The sequence below is a fragment of the Malaclemys terrapin genome, chromosome 4, assembly GCF_027887155.1.
Source record: "Malaclemys terrapin pileata isolate rMalTer1 chromosome 4, rMalTer1.hap1, whole genome shotgun sequence".
In the NCBI taxonomy this organism is placed as follows: domain Eukaryota; kingdom Metazoa; phylum Chordata; order Testudines; family Emydidae; genus Malaclemys; species Malaclemys terrapin.
The window spans coordinates 50,214,695-50,228,989 of record NC_071508.1 but is presented as its reverse complement, the minus strand read 5'-3'; the positions used below and the strand labels follow the sequence as shown (position 1 = coordinate 50,228,989).

Here is a 14,295-nt window from a genome sequence, read left to right as displayed (position 1 = left end):
TCTGATGCAATGCCACTGGAATTAACATTTACAATAGGAATTAATTGGCCTAGGACTTTATTGAGGCTCAATCTGCTCTCGCTTAAATCAATAGGCGTTTTGGCCATTGGTAAATATATGGGAATAGGCTCATAGTCCCAGTGTTACTCTGCTAGAGTATGCTTAGCATAATTCTCAAACAAATAATTAAAAAAATTATTCCGAACTATACTAGCTTGGCCAAATCTAGCAGTGCAAAGCAAATTTTGAGACCATACAGATGGTTAGATGTGCACTATCCCAACTCCTGTCTGCATCCAAGCAGAGCTCAGCACAGCTCTGGAGCTGGCAAACGTGGCTTTCAGCTACCCTGATCTTGGGGCTGTCAAGCCACTGGTCTGGTCCTTAGTATAAGATAGAAAAGCCTGTGGATTGCTCTGTTTTACATTGGCTACACAGCCACTAAGGGCTATCCCAACAGCCAGGGATTAGCAGGCAGAGGGGGGTATTGGTTGCATCCTCTTTCTCCTAGAAACTGAGAAGTAACATAGGAGTCACTATTGCAGTTCTGCACCAGCCAAGGATTTCCTAGACAGACAGACCCTTTCATGGACCAATGAAGCTGTCTCAAAGGCTGCTTCATACCATCAAAGCATTCCAAAGCATCCTTAGTAGACTAGAAAATGTGGACCATGGGGGTCACACACACTAGTTTTATACACTGACTTCAATGGATTTACTTGTGATCTACACCAGTGTGAGAGTAGCATCTGGCTCCCTGACTTCAGTAGATTTACACTGGTGCAAGTGAGTGCAGAATTTGACCCATTGTCTTGCTATTAACTCAAGTCAGTGTTTTAGCTACAGTCTTTGCTGGCAAAATTGGATTTGATTTTTGTATCAGGCCTTTTTAGTGACTTCAAGCCAAAGCCTATTGAAATATATGGAAAGATTCCTGTTGACTTTAATGGGCTTTGGATCAGGGCATTCAAAAAGGGAACATGAAGTTATGTTGAAACAAAGACTATTGTATTATTTATTATTGCCTACAGTTTTTTCACATGCTTTCTGCTTTTATAGGTTCATTACTTACGGCTCCTGATACAACAGAGATAGTTAGGGTTCGACTGCTTTTTAACACTCTCACAGCCTACAAAAACAAAGTGAAAAAGTCAGTTTCAGTGTAAAAACGTTATGTATATAAGGAAGAAAAAGAAGTAGGATAGTTTTCCTACTCAGTTTTATAGATTTTAAGGTCAGAAGGGAAGGGACTATTAGATCATCTATTCCAACCTCATGCATAACACAGGCCATAGAATTCCATCCAATTGCACTTGTATTAAGCCAAATAACTTGTTTGGCTAAAGCGTATCTTCCAGAAAGGCATCCAAGTCTTGATTTGAAGACATCAGGAGATCAAGAATTCACCATTTCCCTTGGGAAATTTGTTCCAATGGTTAATCACCACCATTGTAAAAAAATCGTGTCTTATTCCTAACTCTAATTTGTCTGGTTTTATCTTGTAGCCATTGGCTCGTTACGCTTTTCTCCACTAAATTAAAAAGCCCTTTACTACCCAGTATTTTCTCATCATGATGGTACTTATACACCGTAATCAAGTCATCTCTTGATCTTTTTGATCAGATAAAGAGCTGCATAGTGAATACAGGAGAATTGGGAAGTGATAAAGGCTGGAATTTTCAAGGGACCTACTGAAAGTCAGAGGGAGTTGGGTGCCTAAATCTTCCCTAAACCCTTTTGAAAATCCTAACCTGAATTTATACGACCAACCCCGTTTAGGTGGCATAACCTGGGCATCAGCACTTTTGGCGATGAAACTAAGGCAGAATTTACACAACTGCTGTGAACTTTCTATACACATAACACTTAATATAAATATAATAATGGGGCTAAATAAAAACTCCTTTTCCCACCTCTTTGTGGTCCACATTAGAAAAATCCACTCCATTTACTTCAACAATCTGATCACCAATCTATAAGAAATAATTAAAACATAGCATATGACTTTCTTTGTTATGGGTATCCTTACACTTTTCCCCCCTTCTGCTGAAAAAGGTCACAGAACATGACTTCATCAATGGATCCAAGATCACTGTATGAAATTACTACCAAATAAAATTACCCTGTAACATCTTATTTGGAGCATAACATACTCACCTCCAGCCCCACCTCAGCAGAAAGAGAACCTGGTTTAATATTGCTGATAAAAATGCCTGGTTTTTGTGTTGGACCACTGGAAATGCTGGAGTAAGCAGAGAAAACAGATGATATAGGATAACACAATACAAAGAAGGCATCATACTTGCTGAACTAGTGTCTGCTATTAGGTTAGGTATTTTTTGATATTTGCTTCCTGTATTTCTCACTGATTTTTGAAAAACACACTGGGCCATATCCTCAGCTGATGAAACTCACCATTGCTCCACTAAAATCAATGGAACTATATTAATTTACATCAGCTAAGGATGTGACCCATTGGATTTAACATGATCATTACAGCATATCTTGTCACAGCCAATATTGTTTTTCCAGTTGGTCACAATGCCTATGCACGACACTTATCACAATAAGCAGATAGGAGAGCAATGCCATGATAAAAATATTTTTGGCCAGATCCTTTGCTGATGTAAATTGGCATTGAAGTCAATGGAGCTATATCAATCTATGCCAGCTGAGCAACTATTCCATATAAAACATATTAGCGAGTGAGTAATTGCTTGCATGTTCATTCAGGGTGCTGAGGAGATCTACACTATCACTCAGTTATGTATGACATAATATCATTCTTCAGAACTATGGACCACACCAAGAGGGAAGTCACAGGCAGGAAACCCTCTATACTCCATACTTCTGGGGTAAAAATCCTCAAGCTGCAGCTAAGAAAATATGTAGACCAAATATGGCAAAGATTTCTGAAGTATGCTGACTGACTGCTGCTTTTCCTGCATCAGGCAGATGCACTATCCATCTTTCTAAGTTTGCAACCAGCTTTAGTCCCTTAATTATTCGCTTCAAGTTGTTCAGCGGCTGGATAACAAATGAAAACATGAAGAGTGCACAGAAATATAATGTTGGTCCGTACAATGTGAATGCACATTGCATAGAAATGGTATTTCATCTTATAGCGCTGGCTAACCAAAGATACAGAGACCATCTGAATAAAGATAAGTATAAGAAATAAAGGGCCAGATTTACTAAACCTATTTAGATGCAGATAGGCACCTCGTGGGAATTTCAGAAGTGCCTCAGTTAGGTGCCGAACTCCCATTGAAAGTCAATGGGTGTTAGGTGTCTACTGAGTTATGGTCCTTTTGTAAATTCCATTAGGTGCTTAGCTGGCAACGTTTCTCAAATGCGGCCACCACAGCTTCCTGAGCAGTGACGGTGGGGCAGGAGGCTAAGCATTGGCCCCTTCCCCCTCCCTCCCTGTTCCTCCTGAATGCGCAGCCCTGCACTGCCTCTGGAGACAGATGAGGCACAACACAACACTGGAAGAGCACGGTGAGTTCTCTACTGGGGAGGGGGAGAGGGAAGGGGGGGCAATGAGACTTGGGCTTCAGCCCTGGGGTGGTTGGGTTCCAGCGGTGGGACTTAGGGAGCCTGGCTGTGCGGACGAGGAGTCCAGCCATGGAACTTCAGGCGCCAACACTCGGCTCCGGCTGACCCCCAGCCCCAATCCCCAGTCCCGGGTGCGCAGCAGGAGGCACTGGCCCCAGGCACCGATCCCCAGCCCCAGGCACGCGGCAGCAGATGCTGGCCTCAGGTGCCAATTCCTGGCATCAAGTGCTGGCTTCGGCCCCATGGCGGTGGGCACTGATCCTTGGATCTGGCCATGCAGCCCTAGACTCCAACCTAGCTCTGGGCTCTGGCCGCATGGCAGGAGGCACTGGCCTTGGGCTCTTACTCCCTCTCCCCGGCCATGTAGCTCCTGCCCCCAGCTCCGGGCTCTGGCCGTGGGCACTGACCCCCAGCCACACAGCAGTGGGTGCCAACCCTGGCTCCAGTGGCACAGCTGTGGGTTCACCACCCACCCTCTTCTCTCTTGGCCCCGCATCCATGCCCCCCCTCCATCACCCCGGACCCCGTTGTCTTCCTGGCTCTGCATCTACTCCTCCATTGCCCTGGGCCCCACTGCCTCCCCCGGCCGATATCCATCCCACCATGTCCCCACTGCCTCTGCCTCCGACCCCCGCCATCCAGGGTTTAATTTGTCCTGGAACTTGCTGAGAAAAGTGATATTAACAAACATGCAAGTATCACTTTTCACAGCCTTCCAGATAGCTACTAAGTGTCCTGTAAAAAGTGATTGATATTAACAAACATACAAATATCACTTTTCACAGTAGTATTTTTATTATTGAGTCTGCAAAAAAACCCCAACCCTACATAAATTACAGTGATGCGTATATGTGCTAATTAACTTTTGGAAAAACAAATAAATAAGTATTTTGTCAGTGCGGCCACCAGCAAGAGTTGGTGGCCACACTCTGAGGCCACCAAAAAATGTCTTGCGAGAACCCCTGCAATGAAGTCAAGAACTTAACTGATAAGAGAACCAATCTAAATGTATTTAATTTTCAGGGACTGAGACGTCAATAAAAAACAGAAGAGGATATATTATTTCATTATGTGATTACAGATATACAAAGGTTAAAAAGTTTAGACTCTCCATAACTGGTTTGCTGTTAGTAATTTTGTAAACTAAAGTCACAAACAGCCTTAAAACACTCTGCCTACCTTGAAGCAATAACATGTTAACATCAGTCATTTATATGCATATGCAGAAACCATCAGTGTTGGAATGCTGTTATAAACAATTGATACATTATAATAATTCCTATATTACAGAAAATCTAGGTGATTGCTCTGGCTTCCTCTCTACCAGGATCTAGTTAGCATTTCTCAAATGCAGCCACCGGGGCCACATGAGGCCACCTGGGGCTTTTCTTGCGGCCACAGCCTCCTGGGCTGTTATTGGGGTGGAGGGAGCAGCGGCCCCTCCCCCTCCCTGGTGCTCCTGGATGCACTGCCTTGGTGTTGGTTGCTGAGGCTACCAGCAGGGGTTGGGCCCTGTCCCCCATTTCCCCGCCAGACACCTGGGGCCCAATGCTGGAGGAGCAGGTAGCCAGTAAGTTCCCCACCTTCCTGGGGCAGTGGGACTCAGCCATGGGGTGGCAGAGTGGCAGCTCTGGCTGTGGGGCTTCGAGCACCAGCCCCAGGCTCTGGCTGCGCAGCAGCAGGCCCCAGGCTCCAGCCATGCGGCTTTGGGCTCCGTCCACCAGCTGTGGCACTTCAGGCTGCAGCCCTCTGCTGCCTCCCCTGGTCACCTCTTCACCCCCATCACCCCTGGTCTCTGCTGCCTCCTCTGACCACCAATCAAGGGCTTAATTTGTTCCCAGCCTTGCCAGGGCTGAGTAAGTCTGCTCTGAAAAGTGATATTTGTATGTTTGTTAATATCACTTTTCACAACAGACTTACTAGCTAGCAATAAATAAACTACAATGATTTGGACGTGTATATGTGCATATTTATTTGTTTTTCCTAAAGCTAATTAAGTATTTTAGAGAAAAGTGTGAGAGCGGCCACCAGCAGGAGTTGGTGGCCGCACTCCCAGGGCGCCAAATAATTTGTCCTGAGAACCCCTGTCTTAGGGCATCTAAATAGCTTTGTAAATCGGGCCCAGAGTTCATATGGCAGGAGGAGTGTATCTTCATACAGTTATAAACAGAACAATACAAAGAGCATAAAGTTGTTTTTTCTAAGCCATAAAAAGTACAACCAAAAAACATGAAGTAATATCATATTTGTTTTCTCCTACATTCTTCTAATGTCTATTACTAATTAGAATATGGCAAGCTGGAGAAATTGCTATATTCAATGTTTTAAACAGTCCGTCCCGTCTCCCCGCCCTGTCAAGTCTGCACTGTTTCCTAAAAACAAACAAAAACCAAACATTCCTTCCACATTTCGTTAATTATTATTAATATGGAGTTGCTACTTTATGAATTCAAAGTTAAACATGATAGTATAAAAATTACTACCATGCAGCATAAAAAGGCTTAATGGGTATTTTATTATAGGTATATGGTACATTTGAGGGAATATGATAAATTATAAATGCTAACATCACATCTACATGGTGGATCTGATTCTCCACTCACAACTGATTTACACTTGGGTAACTCTGCTGATTTCAAGCTTGCTCCTGATTCACACAAGTATAAATAAGAGAATCATGCCCAGTCAGAATAGATGTTTATTTTTTAACTCATCCCATCTGTGTAATTGTAATGCCAGTAATCAGTGGACAGGATTGAACTCAGGACCTCTGGAGCTTAGTCCATGAGCCTCTACCACGAGCTAAAAGCCAACTGCCTGTTAGCTAAGGCTAGAGAGCAGACTTATTAATCTCGCTCTAAGTGGTCTCGGTGCCACTAGATGGGACAGAAGGTGCGTGGGTTACACAATGCTTTGCCATATAACCTTATATTATCGTTCTTTCTAATTCTCTGTTTTAAATTTTGTAAATCATACTATCATAGAAAGGGATGGTTCTTTTTAAAATAAATGTTATGTTCTGATTACAGAATCATTTTGTATGGGGAAAGAAAGACTACCCCCTTTACTGCTGCTTCCAGCATTTAAAAAAAAATATTCATCTATAGCTCAAGACATACTGTACCACATATGTTCAGCAGCAGCAGTAAATGATCCCCAACAATAAGATAACTGATTATTCTTAATTTCACAGACGATCCTTGAACTGTTCTTTGTTAGGGTATGAGCTGGGGGTGTGATTCTCAGCTCAAGGAGACGTACCCACACTAGCTCTGATTGAGCTAGCATGCTAAAAGCAGGGTAGCTATGGCAGCGTGAGCAGCTCAAGGGATAACTGCCCCAAGTATTTTTCTATCCGAGACCCCAGGCACATACTCGTGGCGGCTAGCCTTTCCTGTGGCTTGTGCCACAGTGGCTACACTCCATTTTTAGTGCGCTAACTCGATCAGAGCTAACGTTAATATTTCTCCTCGAGCTGTGAATCGCACACACCCCCAGTTTGAAGAACAGACATACCCTTAAGCATGAAAAAGAGGTCAGTGTATTTATTAAGCTTTTTCTGACCAAAAAAAATCACATTCAGTGCAAGCGTGCAAGATCATAGAGAGTATTAAAAGCTGTTAAGTATGGCGCCTGTCTGGCTAAGAGCTGGTCTGTACACAAACTTGCACCAAAATAATTATACGAGTTTTAAATCATACCTTTTGTTTTTTCAGTGCAAGTCTGGGGGTAGGCACTCATTTTTGAATACGAGTGCCCTATTTTGATTTTGCTTAAGTCGATTTAAAAAAAAAGTGTGAATTAAGACCAATTGAGTAATTTTGGTGCCAAAAGTAGGATGGAGAGCTTTGGAAAGAGTGAATAACATTATAACTAAGGCCATAAGAAAGTTGTGATTTTTTTTTTTTGTTCAAAAGTTGCAGCCACAGTTTGTTAAAGTTGCGGTTTTGGTACATTCTTCCAAGGCATGCAGCCTGCTTTCCAAAGCAGGGCAACAGCACTGAAGAGACGTTTGGCTCTCAAAGACAGATGGAAGGGCAACTGGGCCAAATTTGAATGGCAGTGTGACCCCGTGCACCAGGACAATGACATCAATAAAAAGCAACAGAGTGTCCTGTGGCACCTTATAGACTAACAAATGTATTGGAGCATAAGCTTTCGTGGGTGAATACCCACTTCGTCAGACGCATGTAATGGAAATGCGTCTGATGAAGTGGGTATTCACCCATGAAAGCTCATGCTCCAATACATTTGTTAGTCTATAAGGTGTCACAGGACTCTTTGTTGCTTTTTACAGATCCAGACTAACATGGCTACCCCTCTGATAAATGAAATCAATGGCACTCAGGCACTTTTGAAAATTCCACTAGGCACCTATCTGCATATTTAAGTATGTAAATACCCTTTAAAAATTTAGCCTTTAGAGAACCTAGATAATTTATTTGCATTTGAAATTTGGACTTAGGCTCCTAAGTTACTTAAGTGCTTTTTAAAATGCTATCCTTAGACCCATACATTGTCAATAAAAATAAATAATTATTTACTTTTGATTTATAAGTAACTAAAGGAAAAAAAGTTCCTATACCATGTTCTAGATGTCTTTTATGAAATAAGCTGATCACATTTTCCATTTTGAACATGGTTAAAACAAAGATAAACAGTCGTTCTTTTGTAGTGACTTAAAGATGCACCTAAATGGAGGTGCAGAATTCAACAAGTAGACATTTATGCTGCAGTATTAAGTGTTTAAATAACACATTGTACAAAGGTATTCCCACATCTTTGTCAAAATATTAGATTGTATGTATATTTTGCTGATACTACACAAACAAAGACTGTTCTGCATTTCTCACTCCACAAATTACCAATATTTCTTGCAAACCATATTAAATGGGACACATCTACATACCTGCATCCCATGCCCTTTGAACCAATCAAACTAATGAAGACTTTCTTCTCTTTATTGTCCCTTCCTCCAGATGAAGCGAGCCCAGCAACGCTGCCTTTTCCCTCCTATAGCAAAAGAAAGAAGGGGAAAAAGACTGCAGGTAAAATCCTGGCTCCACTGAAGCCAATAGTAAAACTCCCATTGATTTCAATGTGTCTGGATTTCACCCTACATATTTACAGGTTACACTGCTATATAGTCCAAATTCAGCCCCAGTGTAAGGACGAGCAAATACATTGACTTCAATGGAGCTGTGCCAGGACTGAATTTGACTCTTTATCTATTCGGAGAGGATTATCACAACAATCAAGATACATCTCAGGAGGAAAGTAGAAAAAAAGTTAAAGCAAGGTCATAAGAGAAAAAATGATTAGCTTGTGCATATCATGACAAGAGTTGCCTAAAATATATGCTCAATATATGTTCCATTCTATATGCATCCGAAGAAGTGGGCTGTAGTCCACGAAAGCTTATGCTCTAATAAATTTGTTAGTCTCTAACGTGCCACAAGTACTCCTGTTCTTCTTTTTGCGGATACAGACTAACATGGCTGCTACTCTGAAACCTAAAATATATTGATAGCCCTCATTACCTTTTATTTTAAATGGACCCTTCCCTGATATAAATCTAGGGAAAGCCAGTCATGGGCTCTCTTAGCACTGCTGTAACCCATGGATGTCATTCATAGACTTATTTGTTCTTCCATTAGTCTCCCACACTCTAGGAATTTTAACCTCTAATAACAGTTAGGGTATGTCAAATAATCTATTAAAAATTGCCTCTTGCAACATAAAGCACTGGCTTGCTGAGTCACCAAACTCAACAGAAGTTATTGATTCTTTTATTTATATTGGTAGAAACATTTCATTTCTAACACACATTTTCTGTATTACTGCTTTTAGAGCTTTTCATTTTCATATTTGTCTACTAAACTTTAGCAGTTTATTTACCATGTGCTCATCACCAGGGCATCAGAGCAAAAATATACACAAGTCTGAATTTTCCAGGAGTAGCTAGTGATATTGAGTGTTCTAGCTGAGACCCCCTGAAGGGGCTGATTTTCAGAAAGGTTGAGCGTCTGCCTTCTGAAAAATCAGGCCCCTTTAAAAGCCCTCTCAATTCAGGCACCCAAAAACGAAGGCACTCAAAAACCACAAGGTACTTTTGAAAATGTAGGTGATGCTTTTTAATTATGTTTTCTAACTATCAACCTCATCCAACTCCCACTGAAGTTAATGGAAGATTTTTCTATTGACTTTAGTAAGAGGCGGATAAGGCCACATAGGAACAGACTGGTAGGACATTAATAGCTGTTTGTTTCAGATTTCACTTAACAGGTTTTTGTACCATCAAAATAAATGCAATCACTAAAAAGATAAGTAAGGGGGTGGGGGGGAAAACAAATTAAATATCGCTAAGTGTTCCCAGAGGGCATATTACTAAAATAAGATATTAGGTGTCTTACCCCAGAATCTGACACAAACTGATCCACAAATTGCCACTTAAGAGGCTCATCTGGAGAGCTAGAAGTAAAAAAACCAAAATGGTTAAATATGATGAGGAAAATGGTTTAAAAATGATGAGTATATTGAATGTGGCTTCAATCCAGCCATGTATTTTCCATCCACACATAAATGTAGGTACTATTGATAAATAATGATATTGATTTTGTAGTCAAGTACTTAGCTGTCTAAAGGACATCAGGTAAACATGCAATAATTTACATCAGTAAAGGTAGAGGTAGAGCTGTTAAAAAAAAAAACTATGTATAATTTAGCAAACTTTTTGAAAAATTATTGGTTTTTGGAAACTTTTTTCGAAAGTCAAAAAATCTCAACCGGTTTATACAGCTAGTCAAAACATCCCTCAAAAATCTAAAAGATTTTTTTTTATCAGAACATTTCAATTATTCCCCCCCGCATTGAAATTCAATTTTTCAACAAAAGTCATCATAGACCAATCATGATTTTCAAAACTTCAGCCAACTTTAGTCAGAGGCTGCTTCTAAAAAACAACCCCGAAAGTTAGGAAGATGCTAGAACTTTGGAGCATTCTGCTAAGTGAATTTGGTGCTGGAATTTGTCCGAGTTCCAGACGGATTCCACTGATAAAGCAGAAAGATAAGCTTGCTTATTTAAGACAGGGAATCAGATGCATCAAATGGGGCAGTAGCCTGCCAAATCAGCCAAGGTGTATCATTTTAATCATTGATAAAGTTGGCCATTATCAACTTTCTAGAATATCAATGGTAGATAAGAAATTGCAGACGAAATGAAGAATCTAATTTGTATGTTGGATATGAATTTAGGAAAGGGACTGATTGTGTTTACCTTTTGACAGGTATCATGCCGATATCTGCAAGAGAAAAATATGTCAGGTAAATCTTCCTGCAGATTATGAATTAGCTACATGACATTCTCTCTGTCAGTGTGGGAACTGTAGCAACCCATGTGAATTTTGCATTACTTACGTCTTACTTTTATGGACACTATTTTCTTTGTACGGATGAGATTTATTACTTCCTCATGAGTGCAAGAAGAGATGGAGTATCCGTTTATCCGAACTATCTCATCTCCAATCTTAGAAATAAGAAATAGAAAGAAAATCTGTTATATGATTTGTTTAAAAAAGGAATCAGTGTAGAAAAGTCTCTAAGCAACTTGTGTAAACTGACAATCTCTTTGATGCAGAGGTCATGTGACTGGAAAAAAATGTTTTGGATAGATAGCAGAATACCTTGAAGACCTCTAGAATCTCAAGTAAAGTAGAGAATGAGATTTAACATAAGAACAGCCATACTAGGTCAGACCAAAGGTCTACCTAGCCCAGTATCCTGTTTTCTGACAGTGGCCAATGCCAGGTGCCCAGAGGGAATGAACACAACAGGTAATCATCAAGTGATCCATCCCATCGCCCATTCCCAGCTTCTGGCAAACAGAAGCTACGAACACCATCCCTGCCCATCCTAGCGAATAGCCATTGATGGACCCTATCTTCCATCAACTTATCTAGTTCTTTTTTTAACCCTGTTATAGTCTTGGCCTTCACAACATCCTCTGGCAAGGAGTTCCACAGGTTGACTGTGAGATGTGTAAAAAAAATACTTCCTTTTGTTTGTTTTAAATCTGCTCCCTATTAATTTCATTTGGTGACCCCTAGTCCTTGTGTTATGAGGAGGAATAAATAGCACTTCCTTATTTACTTTCTCCACACCAGTCATGATTTTATAGACCTCTATCATATCCCCCCTTAGTCATCGCTTTTTCCAAGCTGAACAGTTCCAGTCGTACTAATTTCTCCTCATATGGGAGTCATTCCATACCCCTAGTCATTTTTTGTTGCCCTTTTCTGAACCTTTTCTAATTCCAATACATCTTTTTTGAGATGGGGCGACCACATCTGCACGCAGTATTCAAGATGTGGGCATACCATGGATTTATATAGAGGCAATCTGATATTTTCTGTCTTATTATCTATCCCTTTCTTAATGATTCCCAACATTCTGTTTGCTTTTTTGACTGCCAGTGCACATTGAGAGGATGTTTTTAGAGAACTATCCACAATGACTCCACAATCTCTTTCTTGAGTGGTAACAGCTAATCTAGACCCCATCATTTCATATGTATAGTTGGGATTATGTTTTCCAATGTGCAGTACTTTGCATTTATCAACATTGAATTTCCTCTGCCATTTTGTTGCCCAGTCACCCAGTTTTGAGAGATCCTTTTGTAGCTCTTTGCAGTCTGCCTGGGACTTAACTATCTTGAGAGTTTTGTACCATCTGCAAATTGCCACCTCAGTGTTTACCCCCTTTTCCAGATCATTTATATGTTGAATAGAACTGGTCTCAGTACAGACCTGTTGGGGACACCACTATTTACCTCTCTCCATTCTGAAAACTGATCATTTATTCCTACCCTTTGTTTCCTATCTTTTAACCAGTTACCAATCCATTAGAGGACCTTCCCTCTTATCCCATGACAGCTTAATTTGCTTAAGAGCCTTTGGTGAGGGACCTCCTCAAAGGCTTTCTGTTTGTTTTGGATTTGTTGAAACAGTTTGTTCTCACAAAATTAAAAATGTTTTGTTCTGATTTCAACTTTTTATATTATAATGTAATATATACAAATTTTATAATATAATAAAATAAATTTTAAAACAAAGTTGTTTTGAATAAAAAAAGTCAAAATGTCTTGTTCTAATAAGGTCAAAACAGAACATTTTGACCTTATCGGAAAACTTCTTTTGCAATTTTTTTCAAAACAAATTTTGATCTGAGTCAACATGTCCCCACAAAAAGTCCTGATTTCAGTTAAACAGCATTTTCCAACAGAAAACCATTATGTTGAAAAATATTCAGCCAGCTCCATCACTAATGCAGAGCTATGTGAAAATGATCAATTACTACTGTATCGCATCCACCCCTTTTCTGAATTTAAGCAGTCATCAAGTGATCTTGGCTGTATTGTGGCTATTATGCACTGTACTAATTCAAATTTCAGTGCATCCTTCATCTAGCCTTCACTTTTTCACTTTCCTGATCACCACCCACTTTTTTTGGTTCACAGATCTCCAGATCTTGCAGAAAGAGTCCTGCACAATTCTTTGCCTTCCTTGCTTATGCATCCAAACATGGGTTTCTCCATGCTTATTCATGTTGAAACTCTGGTCTGATATGGCTAACATCAACCATAATGGGGCGTAAAGAATTTTCCTCTGCTTGATTCCAGGACCATTTCTACCCATGCTCCCATTAACATGCTCCCCTTAGGCAACCACAAACTAATCCTCAGAGATGAGGGCATGCAAGTGACCATCAAGAAATTCTTTTAAAACAAATTACAAACATTGCTCCCTACTTCCAATGTATTTTGCCTGATCTCTACAAGCAACACAACTAAATTCCTTGGGTCTATTTCTGGTCTGATCTTCCATGGCTGTCCCCATAAACTGTGCTAATATGTATTACTGTTAATAATGAACACTTATATAAAATGCGCCATTGAAGTCAATGGAAATTTTGCCATTGACTTCAACGGAGCAGGACGGTGCTCTTACCATCAAAATGTTGTGTGACGTTTTACAGAAAAGACATTCACATATGGATATTGTTTGTAGCGCCACCTATAATTAAGTTTGCTTCACACCTTCCATTTTAAGCCCCTATTTTCAGTTGCACGTAACTTTGACAAACATCAACTGTTTGAGCTGAAATTTTCCATGCCAGGTGTCTGCCTGAGGCCGATTTTCTTTTTTTTTTTTTTTTTTGAAAGCTTCAGTCAAAATGGTTCAGCTGGTTCAGAGAACAAAATTAGGGGAAAATATGCTGTTTCATCAATGTTTAAAACAGTCATACAACTGTTTCATTTAGAGGCTCTCGCATACCTATGATTTGGAGCAGATATTGAACTTTGGCAATGGAACAGGGGTGTTACCCAGATATTTAGTTGAGGTTTGTCACCCTGATTCCATCTGTACCAGACATGCTCCATCACAGGGCTGCAGAGACTGAGCAGGACTTTGCCTGCAATTGTTCTTCCCAGCTGCCTGGGGCTGCAGCGGTGCAGGCCCTGGAACTGAGGGCAATTCTAAGTGCTCCTTCAGCTGATGCCCAGGCAGGGTGGAGAAGGCAGCAGCCTGTCTGCAATACAGAGATATACGGAGTTTACAGGTCAGGAAGACAGACAGGAGTGAGGGGTGGGAGGAGCATCATCCATCCTGCACAGTGAATGAGGGAAGGATCCTGCAGAAAAAATACTATGCAATCGTGTAAATAGAGATTGTATCAT

General features: G+C 40.6%; 1 protein-coding gene across 2 annotated transcripts in view; it reads right to left on the bottom strand.

Annotated features, from left to right (window-relative positions):
- USH1C (USH1 protein network component harmonin) overlaps positions 1-14,295 on the bottom strand; it is a 103,067-nt gene that overhangs the window by 58,904 nt on the left and 29,868 nt on the right. For both annotated transcript variants that reach the window (XM_054027485.1, XM_054027487.1), the window contains exons 5-11: positions 10,977-11,085; positions 10,837-10,861; positions 9,972-10,029; positions 8,468-8,571; positions 2,158-2,242; positions 1,914-1,973; positions 1,073-1,129 (exon numbers count right to left, since the gene is read on the bottom strand). In XM_054027485.1, coding sequence (XP_053883460.1) covers positions 1,073-1,129; positions 1,914-1,973; positions 2,158-2,242; positions 8,468-8,571; positions 9,972-10,029; positions 10,837-10,861; positions 10,977-11,085 — 498 coding nt within the window. The remainder of the gene's footprint in view (positions 1-1,072; positions 1,130-1,913; positions 1,974-2,157; positions 2,243-8,467; positions 8,572-9,971; positions 10,030-10,836; positions 10,862-10,976; positions 11,086-14,295) is intronic.